This window comes from Haliotis asinina, chromosome 7 (assembly GCF_037392515.1).
Source record: "Haliotis asinina isolate JCU_RB_2024 chromosome 7, JCU_Hal_asi_v2, whole genome shotgun sequence".
Taxonomy (NCBI): domain Eukaryota; kingdom Metazoa; phylum Mollusca; class Gastropoda; order Lepetellida; family Haliotidae; genus Haliotis; species Haliotis asinina.
Window position 1 is genome coordinate 2,414,463 of NC_090286.1, and position 18,304 is coordinate 2,432,766.

Genomic DNA, 18,304 nt, shown 5'->3' on the forward strand with positions numbered 1-18,304 from the left:
ACTTATGAAGAGAGAAAACAATATCGGGCTATGAACGTACTCTTGTTTTAGACCTACTGGACAATCAACATAGTTGAAGTGTTCATTACTACATCTAACACAAACCTTGTACCTGCACCTGTAGCCGTATCTGCCTGCTGGGTAGTTGCCTGACAGATTATATATGTGAATAATCTACATCAACAACAGACTGTGACCAGATTCTTGAGAGGCATTTAGAAGTAGGTGAATATAATAAGACGAGTGACAATGACACAGGTAATCAACCATTACCTTCTACCCCGCAAAATGAATAAGGAGTGCATTCATATCAGTCCGCCACCTCGAAACCAGGTTTATTTTCGACTTTGGCCCTATTTCGTTGATGCATTTTTGTTTGCTTTTGTTGATGATATTGATTATTGATAAAGCTTGGAACCTTCAATAAGGTAAATGCGTCATCACATTCGTGGAGATTGACACTGGGGATTGTACAAGCCTAAATACAGCAGTTCAGCTGTGCTGGCAATAGTCTACACAAAAGTAACCTTTAACAGGGATGCCGACAACATGGTCCTCGTTGCCATTCAGTCAACACGGAACAAGTGAAATGTTGAATCAAAGAGGTGTATAGACTATGATGATAAGGTGACAGAAAAAAGGATTGCTGTACAATTAATGTGCAGTCATTTTCCTCCTAAATGCTTTCAGCTTGCACCGATCTTTCTGACCATACATTGAGATCAGTTTCACAAGGAAGTTGTTTAAAAGCATCTAACTTTTCAACCTCACATTGTACTTATCACCATAAATATATTCCTTCACTACGCTTACACAAAGTCACACTGCAAATACAAACATACAAACGAAATGTTCTATTATTGTAGAACCTTCCGCTCACTGACATGACCTGTGACTGAAATGTGATCACAAAAATACCTACGACAGTCAAACGTCAATCTGTAAATATTGTGAAACACAGTGTGGTAGATTCTATGTTTATCTCATCAATTGTTGATGTTCTGAGACCATGTCAAAATACCATAGCCGTACCGTTCAGTCGTCTCAAATTTCCACTCAGTTTTCCATATTTTTGTGATACTAAGAGTAAACAGTCATTATAATACACTCTCAAACCTCATAGTAGAATGATATTATAAACGCCACAAAACGTGTTTATCGTGTAGTTGTGTTTGCTGTTACCAAACACAATTGGCTTCAGGTAACATTGTGGTGTCCATTGGAACACATGGGTATACTTAGCGAGTGTGCTAACGTTTATAGTCACATTGGAGGAATTGTGGAATTGTAACCATGTCGTGACTAAAACTACTTATAAATTCATGATAAATACATTTAAAAGAAACGAGAATTAAAATTAGCATTTACCGATAAAATGAACAATACACTATTAATTCTGAGTATCATGGTAGATCACCACGAACAATGTGGGGTTTTGATACCTGCAAGGACCGTATTTACACTTACACAATCCCTTCTGTCGCTGGCGTGTGGTAGCCATTACTCAAAACAACAAACATTCTACGATTAGAAAAGCTTGGTAGACTTAAATCAGTTCGAAAGTTTTTGGACAATAATTGAACAATACTTTACATCCTTCAATGACACAGATACAAACACTTTAAATTCCTAATTTAATCTACCGGTTATATAATACAATTTATATATGTACAGCCGTACCAATCATTGTAAGAATTCAATTTCATTTAAAAGATTTCAAGGGTATGCTTGCGGAACCATTGATACTGATATTGCTTCAAGAGATATTTCAAGCATGTACATACTCATTTTGCAAGATACACCCAGGGAAAGACTGATGTAACTGTCATATAATTGTCAAATAGCAATGCTATTATTGACATTCGGAAAATGTTCGGCGTTTTGAACTGACTGACGGGACTAACTATTTATAAACATATGGGCCAGCCACTTCATTTTCAACGTAAATGTTTACGTGTCAAGAACCATTCCTTGTAAATTATTTTTCAGCACCTACCTGCTACACCGTACATCGCACAGACATACACCAACAGCATGACCACGAATTCATATTGATGACTGGACAGGTTTACGGAACGTTTATACCGGAGTTATATATATTTTTAATGAAACTCTGACATGGAGACAAAATTAATTGCTGATCATGGTACGGATTATTTACACTGGATAGGACGTCAAATACAGTACTTAACAATACATAAACCATTTACCGAGTCGGCGTGAATTTTTCCTCTCTGTTGCTCGGGAGATGGCCGAATAGCATTATGAGAAAATCTTTGCAAACAATTTTTGGTGTTCCCTTGTCATTATTTACGGTTGTTTTTAGTTCATCACGTATGAAGCAATGTCCTTACATCTACAAACTTTTACAGATTGTTTTGATGACCATGTTGAGCGGTGGTTTGATCCCACGTTGGTCATTTGTAAAGACATCACACGACATATGTCGTGTTTCAAGCCTGGCGCTAAGCACTAAGATAAACCTAAATGAGTGAGGTAGTGTATATTTCAGCCGTATCGTGACGAGATCAATTAATTATTAATACGCATCAATAATATTTTGAAGCTTTATTAATGTTGACGATGAAAAGTAAAACTACTAGCGTATCACAGATAGAAATATAAAACTAGCATGGAACTAAAACCCTATAAACATGACTATAAATCATCAGCAACTGAAGGTAAGTCATCACACTATGGACCATGGGAGAATTACGGTATATTTGCTTCCTGCATGGGTCGTAGCTTAATTTACACCATCCTTTCAGTCGCTAGCAATTTTGTATGTAGCCAGACATAATAAGGACATATTCATGTACATATTAAGATTAAAAAGTGGAGAATTTAAATTTACTTTGCATGTTTTGGGACTTACATACCTTCTCAGGAGGACAATTTTTCTACAGTACTTTAACACCACTTGAGGATACAACCACTAACAATCCGAGTCCCGAATTCAAACTAGAATATTTATCTATTTACAAGTCGGTTAACAAACACAATTCTTTTAAAATGTAACAGTTAATAATAACTAACACTTGTAAAAAGATCCTTCATAGTTCGTGATTTGAAATCGTTATCACTTGTGATAGAATATTCAACACAGTCAAGCAGAACAAAGCTTGACCATGATTCTTTCATCACAAGGGGTACAGAACGAGGATCCTCACCTTTCAACAGGTACTCATGAGTATATCTTGTGTGGGAAATACCACATCGTCGTATGATGACCTCTTCAAATCTCGACTGACAACCCAAGTAGGTGAAAACAATATAAGGTTTTATATTATGTAATGTATTGATACCTAATCGGGTGGCCCGCTTCTTCTGCATCAGATCACGGATGTAGGATCTAATCATCTTGTAAGAAAAGGTGTCACAGATTTGTTGAGTGCTGCCTTGGCAGTAACGTCGGCCATTGTATTCCCAGAAATGCCAACGTGGCCGGGTAACCGGAAAAATATGGATACATTAGTTTTGTCGTATTGGCCAGTAGTAGGATCATTATATTTAATTAAATAATTTCTATTAAAAGTGGATGTTTGCAAGAACGATTTTTAATAACCCGAATTCACAAAAGAGACTCTGTATAGATTATATATTGTTTCTATTGAGGATGTTTGTGAATATAGTATAAGGCAGTTGGTTTCTGTTATCTAGTAATCTAGAAGATCTTGATCTGGATCCAGTGGCAATGGCACAAGAAGCTGCGCCACCATCCTTGAACCTATCAGTAAATAAAGTTATTATATTTACTTTTTAAGTTATTATATTCTTGTGTACCTTGCATTTCATTAGTTCTGATTTTTTAAAAGTTGTCAGAGTTTCTTCAGCTTGTGTCCGAGTCAGTTGCCAAGGAGGAGAAGGAAGAAGACTTCTTTCACTGCTTAAATGGGATTGTTATCAAGATATAAGACTGAGACGTGATGAGGTTTATATTTTCTTGAAAAATGGATACTTTTAGTTTTGGATTTAGAAAATTTAAATCAAGGTTCCAAACTCCATTTATCAATCTTGTATCAAGCAAACCTCCACTTCTCTTTCAGTTGCATGCATATTTTTCCAACGACAAGAAATATTAAAATTATTCGCAAAAAGTGATCCATCAATTGAATCCTTTAAAACTCTTGCTAAGTTGTTGGTTTTAATGCTAAATAAGGTGACGGACAAAGCACTACCTTGTGGGACACCCTGGTCCTGATTATAGTGATGAGACAGGGTAGAACCCACACGGACGTGAAATTAAAAAGTTTGATGTAAATTTAGACAAACGACCTCTCAATCCGAACCTGTGTAGATCTTTTAAAATGCCCTATTTCCACACAGTGTCATATGTATTTTCTAGATTTAAAAAAGATAGACGCAGCATGTTGTTTATTAATGAGAGCGTTTTTGACAAAGGACTCCGAATGCACTGAGCGATCAACAGTACTTCTGTGTTTGCGGAAACCACATTGAACATCTGTTATTAGGTTATTGGTCTCTAAGTAGCAATCGATTATTGATCATGCGCTCCGTGGTTTTGCAAACACAGCTGTTAAGCGCAATAGCATGAAGCTGAAAAAAGAGACTGTTTGGCATAGATTTAGTGTACAGCTATTTAGCACGACGCATTATCCCTTCATTTATTTGCCTATATAAGTGCAGAAGAGAATTAGAGTCGATATTTTAGTCACTTATATGTGGGCTCTGTAACATTTTGATGTTGTAACAAATATTACAACCCCGATTACCAGCCCCGTTGTTTGGATTGCTTACAGTTTAGTCAGTACCTAACAGTTTAGTCAGTACCAACGTCACAGGTGTCTCATTAAATGGACAAAGCGCATCAGTTCGGACATTCTGTGACAACAATAATGAAGTTTCACGCTGGTTGCGTTACACCCTCTCTAAATGAATAATCAAACGTCACAGTCACCATGTCAAATGAGCAAAAACACAATGAACTTATTAAACGCCTGTCGATGAAGTGTAGTAAAATAACTCTGAGACAACAGATGTGTATAAATCACGAAAAGTATCGGATTCAGTAAGACGTTTGAAGACCTGATACTTCTAGCATCCCTCCTCTCAGCTGATAATGTAATGTCAAGACGAAAATTATTCAAATAATGATGCATTGAAGTATCAATATTTAGTTAATCCTTGTCCTCTCTGGCTGTTCTGTGTGTCTCCCATTGATAGATACTCATGGAAAATGAAGACACTGGGGGACATTTTATTCCCACTGTGAATGCTTAGCATACAATCACTCATAGTCATGATTCTTCATTATTATAGAAGAAGCGAACATGAAAGACATGCAAGGCATATCCCAAACAATACAAAATGAAACATTAACTGTTTTTTCACAGTTTCATGAAAATTACCTTGTTTCAGCTCATTTCAGTTCTATTTCTCCTTCTTCCCATACACCATTATACTAACTGGAAACCCATCCGAGGAAGTATATGTACATGTGTGCTTCTGCACATGTACTGGAAGTAAACCAGCGCTCAATCTCATGTAACTAGCTCTTCGACAGTTGACTCTTTGACAAGACACATGGATGCAATTATCCTGACATATCTTTAAAATGCATTTTAGAAGTGTAAAAGCTGAAGGAAAACCAAGTTCTATGGATAATCAACTTCTTTATTGCAATGGGTGCGACGTTTCGGTGTAGTACGAAAACCGTTATATAGCAAGTGATACATAGTACTAAAGAACAACTTATGTAGGTCTCGCCCCTGTGAGCCCAAATACTTAGCTTCACTGATAATCAGTCTGGCGTTTTACTTGGTATGTTCAACGGAAGGGTGTTTCATGTGTTGTAACTTAATTCTGGATGACGTCATAAAGTTTGTCGACAGTTCTTGTCCCTGCGTCCAGACCAGTGTAGTTGGTGACGTCCCCGTCAGTGTGTGACAGTTCGGACACAGACGTGTAGTTGTCTGGTGGCTGTGGAATGTTGGTGTCAGCTTTATCCTGACTTTCTCCTTCTTTCACAGGCCCATGCATCCATGTCAGCCTGCAAAACAACGTCCTGGGTAAGTCTTCTGTGCTATTTCGTTCCCCAGTTTGCACAATCGATTCTGTACGTATGGAACACTAACCTGATTTTGTACTGAACTCATTATCAACCAGCATGTCAATAATATTACCTTCACTGCTTAGTAATACTCTAACGCTTCTGATGACAGCAAGAAATCATTCACATAAACGCCAAGTCCATTCCACCCTATTGCCAGAAACGTAACACTCACTTGTCTATTAATGGGATTGGGTTTAAAAGATGGTTTATGAAAATATATTTTAGTCTATCGAAGGTGACTGCATCATATGCAATTTACATAGTTACCTTCCTGTCCTGAGCAGGTACAGAAGTACCCCACCAGCCAGCAACAGTGTCAGGACAACTCCAACACCCACACCAATGACAAGGCTGATGCTGTCCAGGACGAGTGGATCGTGGGTCTTTAGTTGTGACACTAACATGTGAGAAAACGATATCGGAAACAGCAAACTAAAGATGGATTTTAGCAGCCACCAACAGAAGAACCAGGTTAATGTACATCCAAACAAGACAGTACAACATACATTCAAAATAGACAATAGCTACAGTCCGTTACCGGGAACATGATGAAGTTCATAAATGTCAGATGTATGTTTAATCCAGGTTCATACTATGCTCGAGGATCGTCCTCCCTCTAGACATACACTTAATATTGGGGCAGGTTTTGTTAACCAAATATTATGTTTTAAAACAACAATAATCGATGGAAAAGTGGTCATTTCATGCACTACTTCGTAGTACCATGTTTTACTTCTTTTCCAGAGTTTTAGAGTATCTTACCCTGTGTGCAGTCTGCTCCATCCCTTCCTGTCTTACAACCCTCAACACACTCCCCTGCCACGTGGTGACAGCTAGAGTTGTCACCCTGGCACTGTCTGCTTGAACAGGCCTCAGAAAAGTGAAAACAGCGAAAATGGGAAACATACAATTCCTTCAACAACCTACCTGTGTCACACGTTTCTGTTTGGCAACCAGGTAAACACACCCTACTTGGGCAGATGCCAGTCACGTGGTCACACGTCTCTCCGTCACAGTGGCAGGAGTTGTTACAGTTGGTGCCGAAAGTACCGGGATCACAGGCTGAAACATTAAACGGAAATACCAGCATATACACCTACACATTGTGAACACCTACAGACATATATAAATTATTATCAACAACCCACCAATGTCACACGTTTCTGTCTGCCAACCAGGTGTACAGACTCCACTTGGACAGACGCCAGTGACGTGGTCACACATCCCCCCGACACAGTGGCAGGAGTTGCTGCAGTTGGTGCCGAACGTACCGTGATCACAGGCTGAAACATTAAACGGAAATACCATTATATATGTACATAACATAAACTCAGTCTCAAACATCTCATCATATCAGGGGTTTTAAATAAACTTTATGTGTTGCTGGATTGTTGAAGATTGGTGTTGGGTACAATCTCCCTGTACTGCTTGCACTGTAATGTCAAGAACCACTTCATTTCAAGTTCTCCAGAACCTCCAGAACTTGATTATATACATCTTTACAGTCACTGATCTTCATTTTCTGTCAAGTCCAGGTCCTCCGGCCCACATAAATGTGGCCAAGTAAAGGTATTTTGGAAATGAGTTTATCAGCAGTACTTTACACGCAATTGTGAAGTTTGGACATTCACGACATTATGACATTTCATTGTTATTGTCTTTTTCTAAATGTTTAATGATTACTTATATCGGATGAGTGGAACGTTGTTATCAAACTCTTACGTTGATTAGCATATGAACGGACAGTGAAAATAATCAGAATATGTTAAAACCAAAATCTCTATATGCTGAGCATATCAGTACAAAATACATTTCATTTTAAATGAGTTAAGTTACATCATAGACGAAAGCTGCATACGTAATATTACAGACAGCGTAGTGTTTTATCGGTTATCGATAACCGGTCTCCACCCAATGTTATGCATAATTTCAGTTTAGCCAAAACTTAATAAGGTTATCAATTTTCTTTTGACAGCATCCTCAACAGAAGCAACCCATGCTTGCCAGTAAAGGCGACTATGCTTGTCGTAACGGGATCTGGTGGTCAGGCTCGCTGACTTGGTTGACACATACCATCGGTTCCCAATTGCGCAGATCAATGATGATGTTGCTGTTCAGTTGTCTAGTCCAGACTCGATTATGATTACAGATCGTCGCCATGTAGCGGGAATATTGCTGACTGCGGCGTAATACCCCAGTATACCACAGTATACCACAGTATAGCGTGATGGTATTTAACATTTTTTAACCCAAGTTTAAATTACATTTAGGAAGTATTTGGTCGTCTTTCATTGTTTCTTTGATTGTCCATGCCTTGAGCTCACTTACAGCTCATGAAATCAATACAATTTGAAAATCAGTGCTTCATTTAATTTCCATTGTGACTTACATCGCAGGAATGCAACATCAAACTATCTTTTGGATTAACATATGTAAGGACAGTGAACACAGGAAATATATGAAATAAATATATGACATATCAGTTCAAAAAGAATTCACTTCCATTTATACATCAGTTACATAACAGTGTCAGATCAATACCAAATCTCCAGCCAATATCATACATTATTTCCAACTCACTAATCCTTAATCCTTACAAGTTTGTTTACTGCATCCTTCATATGAAGGGTTCTAATGTCATCGAACTCAAACATTATACATAATCGAGACCTCATTATACATAATTTAGACCACGTTTGTGTATAACAAGCTTTGAAGACCTACAGATTTGTAAACACTACTACGACCGAAAGAAAATGATGATTGCTTTTCACTCAAATACGTCACAACACTGCTTGAGATATCTGTCTTGAGAGGTACCAATTAGCCTCAATCAGTTTTCCGTTCATCTTGTGAAAGTATCAACACGAAGGATTGTACAGGTTGAGGCAACTCCTATTCAAAAATACAAAACGTCGATTGAACATCTACGAGAAACAAACAGTCCGTTACATCTTAAAAACCGTAACTATATACGGCAATAGGTAGAATCTCAAGGAGAAATATTTGGCAGTTTCTGGCAGGTTGTTTCGCAGGAAGCAGGGATGAACAAACAAGAAGTAAAACCTCCACTTCGGTATCGACAGATATTTCGGAACTGGTCATTGTCATTTAACATATTATTAACTTCAGACAGCCTTTTCTTAGGCATGTCTGACATTCGTTGTACACATCTAGAGGCTGTTTCAAGCTGTTATTAATAAAACCTTGCCATAACTATTCATACGTCTGATGTGCCTATTGCCGTGAACGCAGGCAGCATCTACGCTTTTCAGGAACAACTGCACCGAAGCTACTTATATACTTCATCAACCTCTCACCTATATAACATGTTTGTGTTTGCCAGCCTGGTAAACACACGCCACTTGGACAGACGCCGGTCACGTAGAGGCTGTTTTAAGTTGCTATTAATAAAACCTTGCCATAACTATTCACGTCTGATGTGTCTATTGCCGCTTTTCAGGAATATAGTTGGACTGAAGCCTTTTGCATATACTTCATCGACCTCTTACCTGTATCACATGTTTGTGTTTGCCAACCTGGTAGACACATTCCACTTGGACAGACGCCCGTCACGTAGTTGCACACATCACCGTCGCAGTGGCAGTAGTTGTCACAGTCAGCACCGAAAGTACCAGGACCACACACTTAGAGGGCACGACAACATGCCATAAACGTCATCGGCATTGTTGAAAAAAGTTAAAACAAAGGAAAATAGTTCATTCATATGCTTTCAGAAATACAAATATTTGCCTTAATGAACATCTGCAGTAAACGTTAAGTCGATGTCGTTACCATGACGATTACATTGTTCAGAAATTTGCAATGCATGATGCTGTGTCACGTTGAATCATCATTCAAACTAATGGATTCCTCCGACTTGTTCTCCAGCATTCTGATAACTGCTGATGGAGTTTCCGTTTCATGTAACTTTGGTCAAGAATTATTATGCAAACATATATTGTTATGCAATAGTTATGTAGTTAAGAAAACGTCTTCAAATGACTGAAGTTGCCAATAATATATCTTGCTTATTACCGTGAACCTCCACTTCACAGAAATCCAAGACAGGTACGCTCAAATGGTTCTTTTCGTTGTTGACAGTGGTGGTGTACAGGACCAGGTAGCGCCCTTCACCAGAACACGTGACGTTCAAAACATCAGGAATGTCTGTCCCATTCATGTTCCCTGTCACGTTGTAGCAGTTGATTCCATCAGTTGGGGAGGCGGCAGTGTCAGCTATGTAGATCTGGATACCATTCCGACGAACTTTATCTGTTACGTGTAGAAATTGAAACCAGGATGTATTGAACCTAATATTTATGATCACTCCATGTATCAAATATACAGTGCCTATACCTGATCAAACTCCACCTTTCATCAGAGTGAGTCACATCGGCAACATATTCGCCATATCATTACGACTGGTCACAAAATCTTAACTAATGAAGATTAGTTGTCAATGCTGTCACAGATGCAGATTTCTGACTAGTATGTAACTTTTAAATTTGTCTCTAATGACATACTGTCATCGGTAGAATCGGACCGGATGGATTTCAACAAAGCGTTAAATGTCTACCACCTGTAGCAACTCAGGCTTGTGTCCCATCCTAACTGTCAGGTCGTGATGAAAGTACAATACATTTCAAGGCAAAGATACACTCTTTAGTTACATTCATCAAGTATATGTCGATAGACATGCTCTGAAATTCTATAGTTAGAATTCAAGTAGAGAGATAGGACGACCTAGCAGGTGCAATTTTTAATGCCCAACATGTTACCGTTGTACTGTGACGGATAAGCTGAATTACTTTACTCACAGTCAGTTCTGAAGTAGATGGTGACGTCATGTACCAATGTTTGCTGTTCCAGATCCACCCTCCACCAAGCAGATGTTATATTGGGATCAATAAAAGTAGAATGAAAACAGCTTCCAACACAAAGATTTCCTCTCTTGTCTCCATCCACGACTCTTGATGATGTCATATCCACGTGGACCCCACTGGCCGATGTAGTCCTATTAAGGGCTTTATTTTCTGTGACACATGAAAAGAGCAATTTGTATGCAGCATACACAGCGTAGCATGCCGAGATTGTGGGTGTGTGAAGAGACAATAGTGACAATAATGCCTACGTGGATAATGTGTCGGAACGATGAACTGGCTAAAATGTCTGCATGTCCTGACAAATGTGCACTCAATGCACGCAAAGCTTACCTTTCTGACAAGTGGGCCCGGACCATCCTCTGGAACAACTTTCAGACTGACAACCGGAAGTAGCGTTACATTTGACCTCTGGGCAGTGGCACTGGTAGCTGCACCTATAGCCGTATCTACCTGCTGGGCAGCTACCTGTAATAGATTATATATGTGAAAGATCTGCATCAACAACAGACAGCAATAGTCTATTCAGGAGTATCAGTCATTCAATCAACAAGGTTCATGTGATATGATAAAAGAGGTGTATACACTATGATGATAAGGTGACTGAAGGAGGGAAAGCTACACATGCAGTCATTTTCCTTTTTCATCTATTCAGCTTGCACCAGGTCATCCGTCCATACATTGGGGAAATTCCACCAAGAAGTTATTTCAAATAATCCAACTTTTTCGCCCTCACAGTGCACTTATCATCATGCAATATCTTCCCAAACTACGCTTACACAAAATGTCACGCTGCAAATAAATAATATACAGCCACTTACAACCCAGGCTGCTAATTTAATCTATCTATTACAAAATACCATTTATCTATGTTCAGCCGGGTTTCAAGGGTATACTTATGGGAACACTAATATCGTTATTGTTGCAAGAGGCATTTAAAACATGTAAATACTCATTTTGCCAGATAAAAGGTGGGAAAGACTGACGTAACTGTTACATAAACTATAGAATTTTCAAACAACAAAACCAACATATCAACTGGCATTCAGAAAATGTTAGGCGTTTTGGACTGTTTGATACATCATGTTCAACATTACATGTTTAACTTTCAAGAACCATTCCCTGTAGAGTTGTGAGCACCTACCTGCTACACCGCCCAGCACACAGACACACACCAACAACAGGACCTCGAGTCTGTAGTCCGCCATGTCGACGGCTGAACAGTTACACAGTACCGGAAGTTGACAGATTATACGGGATATTTACTGCTTCATTGAAATTCTGAGAGAGAATGAGATAACATTATCTACTGAACAATATTTGGATCATTCACAAACCGTTCTAAAGACCAGGACAATACATGAGCTACTTTCCCAGTCGATGTGAATATACTAGTATTTATGTTTAACCTGCTATTGTTTTATCTTCTGGAGATGTCCAGGGAACATTATGAAAGAGGTTTGCAGTCAGTTTCTGGCGTTCTCCTGTCAGCATTACTACTTGATCTATTTTAATTCGTCAAAAATGAAGCACAGTCTTTACATCTAAATAAGTATACTTTGCGCTTCGGCGTTTTAGCTGAAGGAGTGTCTACCTGAGACCAGAACACCGGTTCTTCAATCCCAAATTTGTCATTTGAATAGAAGCAAAAACAGTGGATCTTGTTGCAAAGTCAGGCGCTTAGAATAAAGATAAAACATACAGGTACACACATTGTATATTTACCATACATCCCACAAACGTGTAGAAGAGAATACATTTTAATCAACTAACATGTGGCTTCACGTTCAATGATATGACCTGATCCAGTACATGACTATTTGAGAGTAGTCTAGTGGCAGTGTTGGCCTTAAAGACCTGGTCCTGTCTAAGGACAATGTAAACACAGATGATAGTTTCCCATCTTACAGCTCCCCAGAGCTTCACATTTCTTCATTGTGAACTATCATGTGTGTATCCTGACAGAGGACTGACCTGGTTCCGGTTACACTGTATGGCATGGCGGATTATGTGTGACCATACACAACGAGGTGGATCGTTTCTCTGCCTGCTAACCTCTGATACGCATGGCGAATCTGGACTGTATAGTTCAAGTGTTTACTTCTAGTACGAAGCCCCAGGCCCCAGGCCCCAGGCCCATGTACAATGCAGACTATACAGCTCTATATACAATGTATTTTATATATATTATGACAGTCATATACTGTCTATGTGATATCTATCTATTATCCAAAGTTGTACATTTATTTTCTCATAATTTATATGCATGACATAGGAATTTACTTAAGCCTTTTAAAAGTACTACATTATCCGTTGATAGAAGGGATCTGATCCCATTTTATGAGTTGCGGAAAATAATATACCGAGGTATTTATAACTATTTACTACAGTAATTCTGTTTTCACTTAAAAAACACTGTTCATGTTTAGCTAAACGTCCACCTCTTCGAAAAACAACAATATTGGCTTTATTGAGGTTAACCTTTAAACCGGAGTGTTCCGTAAAATCAGGAAATATGTTCAGTTGGTTTTGTAATCCAGGGACAGTACCTGACATGAGTCAAACGTCGTCTGCAAACATGAGTTGTAGAATATCTAGCAAATCAGGGAAAAGTTGTGTGCCATATTTACCATACTTTGATAGGTCATCTGACAGTTCACATATGAAGAGAGAAAACAATATCGGGCTATGAACGTACTCTTGTTTTAGACCTACTGGACAATCAAAATAATTGAAGTGTTCATTACTACATCTAACACAAGCTTTGTAGCTGCACCTGTAGCCGTATCTGCCTGCTGGGCAGTTGCCTGTGACAGATTATATATGTGAATAATCTACATCAACTGTGACTGTGACCAGATTCTTGAGAGGCATTTAGAAGTAGGTGAATATAATAAGACGAGTGACAATGACACAAGTAATCAATCATTACCTTCTACCCCGCAAAATGAATAAGGAGTGAATTCATATCAGTCCGCCACCTCGAAACCAGGTTTATTTTCGACTTTGGCCCTATTTCGTTGATGCATTTTTGTTTGCTTTTGTTGGTGATACTGATTATTGATAAAGCTTGGAACCTTCAATAAGGTAAATGCGTCATCACATTCGTGGAGATTGACACTGGGGATTGTACAAGCCTAAATACAGCAGTTCAGCTGTGCTGGCAATAGTCTACACAAAAGTAACCTTTAACAGGGATGCCGACAACATGGTCCTCGTTGCCATTCAGTCAACACGGAACAAGTGAAATGTTGAATCAAAGAGGTGTATAGACTATGATGATAAGGTGACTGAAGGAAGTTTTACTGTACAATTAATGTGCAGTCATTTTCCTCCTAAATGTATTCAGCTTGCCCCGATCTATCTGACCATACATTGAGATCAGTTTCACAAGGAAGTTGTTAAAAGCATCCAACTTTTCAACCTCACATTGTACTTATCACCATAAATATATTCCTTCACTACGCTTACACAAAGTCACACTGCAAATACAAACATACAAACGAAATGTTCTATTATTGTAGAACCTTCCGCTCACTGACATGACCTGTGACTGAAATGTGATCACAAAAATACCTACGACAGTCAAACGTCAATCTGTAAATATTGTGAAACACAGTGTGGTAGATTCTATGTTTATCTGATCAATTGTTGATGTTCTGAGACCATGTCAAAATACTATAGGCGTACCGTTCAGTCGTCTCAAATTTCCACTCAGTTTTCCATATTTTTGTGATACTAAGAGTAACCAGTCATTATAATACACTCTCAAACCTCATAGTAGAATGATATTATAAACGCCACAAAACGTGTTTATCGTGTAGTTGTGGTTGCTGTTACCAAACACAATTGGTTTCAGGTAACATTGTGGTGTCCATTGGAACACATGGGTATACTTAGCGAGTGTGCTAACGTATATAGTCACATTGGAGGAATTGTAACCATGTCGTTACTAAAACTACTTATAAATTCATGATAAATACATTTAAAAGAAACGAGAATTAAAATTAGCATTTACCGATAAAATGAACAATACACTATTAATTCTGAGTATCATGGTAGATCACCACGAACGATGTGGGGTTTTGATACCTGCAAGGACCGTATTTACACTTACACAATCCCTTCTGTCGCTGGCGTGTGCTAGCCATTACTCAAAACAACAAACATTCTACGATTAGAAAAGCTTGGTAGACTTAAATCAGTTCGAAAGTTTTTGGACAATAATTGAACAATTCTTTACATCCTTCAATGACACAGTTACAAACACTTTAAATTCCTAATTTAATCTACCGGTTATAAAATACAATTTATATATGTACAGCCGTACCAATCATTGTAAGAATTCAATTTCATTTAAAACTCCAAGATTTCAAGGGTATGCTTGCGGAACCATTGATACTGATATTGCTTCAAGAGATATTTCAAGCATGTACATACTCATTTTGCAAAATACACCCAGGGAAAGACTGATGTAACTGTCATACAATTGTCAAATAGCAATGCTATTATTGACATTCGGAAAATGTTCGGCGTTTTGAACTGACTGACGGGACTAACTATTTATAAACACATGAGCCAGCCACTTCATTTTCAACGTAAATGTTTACGTGTCAAGAACCATTCCTTGTAAATTATTTTTCAGCACCTACCTGCTACACCGTACATCGCACAGACATACACCAACAGCATGACCACGAATCCATGTTGATGACTGGACAGGTTTACGGAACGTTTATACCGGAGTTATATATATTTTTGATGAAACTCTGACATGGAGACAAAATTAATTGCTGATCATGGTACGGATTATTTACACTGGATAGGACGTCAAATACAGTACTTAACAATACATAAACCATTTACCGAGTCGACGTGAATTTTTCCTCTCTGTTGCTCGGGAGATGGCCGAATAGCATTATGAGAAAATCTTTGCAAACAATTTTTGGTGTTCCCTTGTCATTATTTACGGTTGTTTAGTTCATCACGTATGAAGCAATGTCCTTACAGCCACAAACTTATACAGATCGTTTTGGTGGCCATGTTGAGCGGTGGTTTGATCCCACATTGGTCAGTTGTAAAGACATCACACGACATATGTCTTGTTTCAAGCCTGGCGCTAAGCATTAAGATAAAACTAAATGAGTGAGTCAATATCTATCGTCACATCGGCAATATTTCAGCCGTATCGTGACGAGATCAATTAATTATTAATAATCACCAATAATATTTTGAAGCTTTATTAATGTTGACGATGAAACGTAAAACTACTAGCGTATCACAGATAGAAATATAAAACTAGCATGGAACTAAAACCCTACAAAAATGGCTATAAATCATCAGCAACCGAAGGTATGTCACCACACTATGGACCATGGGAGAATTACGGTATATTTGCTTCCTGCATGGGCCCTAGCTTAATTTACATCATCCTTTCAGTTGCTATCAATTTTGTATGTAGCCAGACATAAAAAGGACATATACATGCTAAGACTGAAAAGTGGAGAATTTGAATTTACTTTTGAATGTTTTGGAGCTTACGTAACTTCTCAGGAAGACAATTATTCTACAGTACCTTAATACCCATTGAGGATACAGCCACAAACAACCCAAGTCCCTAATTCAAACTAGAATATTTATCTATTTACAAGTCGGTTAACAAACACCATTCTTTTAAAATGCAACAATTGATACTAACTGACACTTGTAAAAAGATCCTTCAGAGTTCATGATTTGAAATCGTTATCACTTGTGATAGAATATTCAACACAGTCAAGCAGAACAAAGCTTGACCGTGGTTCTTTCATCACAAGGGGTACAGAATAGGTACTCATGAGTATATCTTGTGTGGGAAATGATGACCTCTTCAAATCTGGATTGACAACCCAAGTATGTGTAACCAATATAAGGTTTTATGTTATGTAATGTATTGATACCTGCTTGGGTGGCCCACTTCTTCTGCATCAGGTCACGGATGTACGATCTAATTATCTTGTAAGAAATGGTGTCACAGATTTGTTGAGTGCTGCCTTGGTAGTAACGTCGGCCATTGTATTCCCAGAAATGCCAAAGTGGCCGGGTAACCGGAAAAATATGGATACATTAGTTTTGTCGTATTGGCCAGTAGTAGGATCATTATATAATAAAATAATTTCTCTTAAAAGTGGATGTTTCCAAGAAAGAGTTTTAATAACCTGAATTCAGAAAAGAGAGTCTGAATAAATTATATATTGTTTCTATTTAGGGCGTTTGTAAATATAGTATAAGGCAGTTAATATGGCGTTGGTTTCTGTTATCTAGTAATGTAGAATATCTTTTCTGGATCCAGTGACAGTGGCACAAGCAGCTGCACCACCTATCAGTAAATAAGGTTAGTACATTTACCTTTTAAGTGGTTATATACTTGTGTATCTTGTAATTCATTAGTTACTGAGTTTTTAAGTGTTGTCAGAGTTCCTTCAGCTTGTGGCCTAGTCAATTGCCAAGGAGGAGATGAAAGAAGACGGAAAGGAGCTACATTTTGTAGCTCAGTGCCATCAGGAGAAACAAAAGTTTAATGGGTGTTAAGAGGCGGAGTAAGGAAAGATGTTTTATCATACAAATCCTCGTAAAGGGGATCAAAAACGTGAACAGTTTTGTAAGGCTAAATAAAAACGTGAAATGTGAAATGTTCCTCAGGAATTTTAAGCGTCACTCTTATTTATGCGCATAACATTTTTTTATTGCCATTAAGAAAATATAATTATGACTTTGCCGCGTTCCGATCATCCATTTGTCCACTATAAGAATGAGTATCTGTAAGAGCGAGTGTGACTAACTCTTCAACTCATTAACACATGCTAAACTTCCCAACCTGTATTTCTGAGAGAGAGAAAAATATAAATGTGTCACTACCTCGTCAGTTATTTCTATCAAAAATTAAAAAAAAACATAGCCCTACCGCTCTCGTCACTTTTGAAAAAACATTTGTCTGACAGACAATTAATTATCTTTATGTAGCCTAACATATTGCTGGGAGATTTTAATACTTTAGAGAAAGCCTATTGGTTTCCACCTAAATTCTATCAACGGGAGACAAATTCGTGAACCATTGTGATGGACAGAATCTAAAACTTTACAAACTCTAAAACTGCTTTTGCAGGCTCCACCATAAACAATGAAGCCGCAATCAGGTTTTCATAGTATACGAGCTCGGTAGAGCTGGAGAAGGGTTTTCTGGTCCCCTACCCACGTTGTGGCTTGGTTGATAATGCAAGTCAAGGCATTGTTTTATAAATATATAATATGTGGTCAGAAAGACAAATTATGATCAAAATGTTTACCCAAGAATTATGCTTCTTTCACTGCT

The 18,304-nt window shown here is 38.1% G+C and overlaps 1 protein-coding gene across 1 annotated transcript; it reads right to left on the reverse strand.

Moving 5' to 3' along the window:
• Positions 1–5,817: 5,817 nt before the first annotated feature.
• On the reverse strand, positions 5,818–12,164 carry LOC137291191 (multiple epidermal growth factor-like domains protein 11). The gene is made up of 9 exons (XM_067822482.1): positions 12,101–12,164; positions 11,290–11,424; positions 10,894–11,109; positions 10,112–10,348; positions 9,586–9,720; positions 7,222–7,356; positions 7,001–7,135; positions 6,341–6,470; positions 5,818–6,010 (listed from the first exon to the last, which is right to left on the reverse strand). Exons 1-9 carry the CDS (start codon positions 12,162–12,164, stop codon positions 5,818–5,820), a joined length of 1,380 nt encoding a protein of 459 aa, XP_067678583.1.
• Between the last annotated feature and the right edge of the window lie 6,140 nt (positions 12,165–18,304).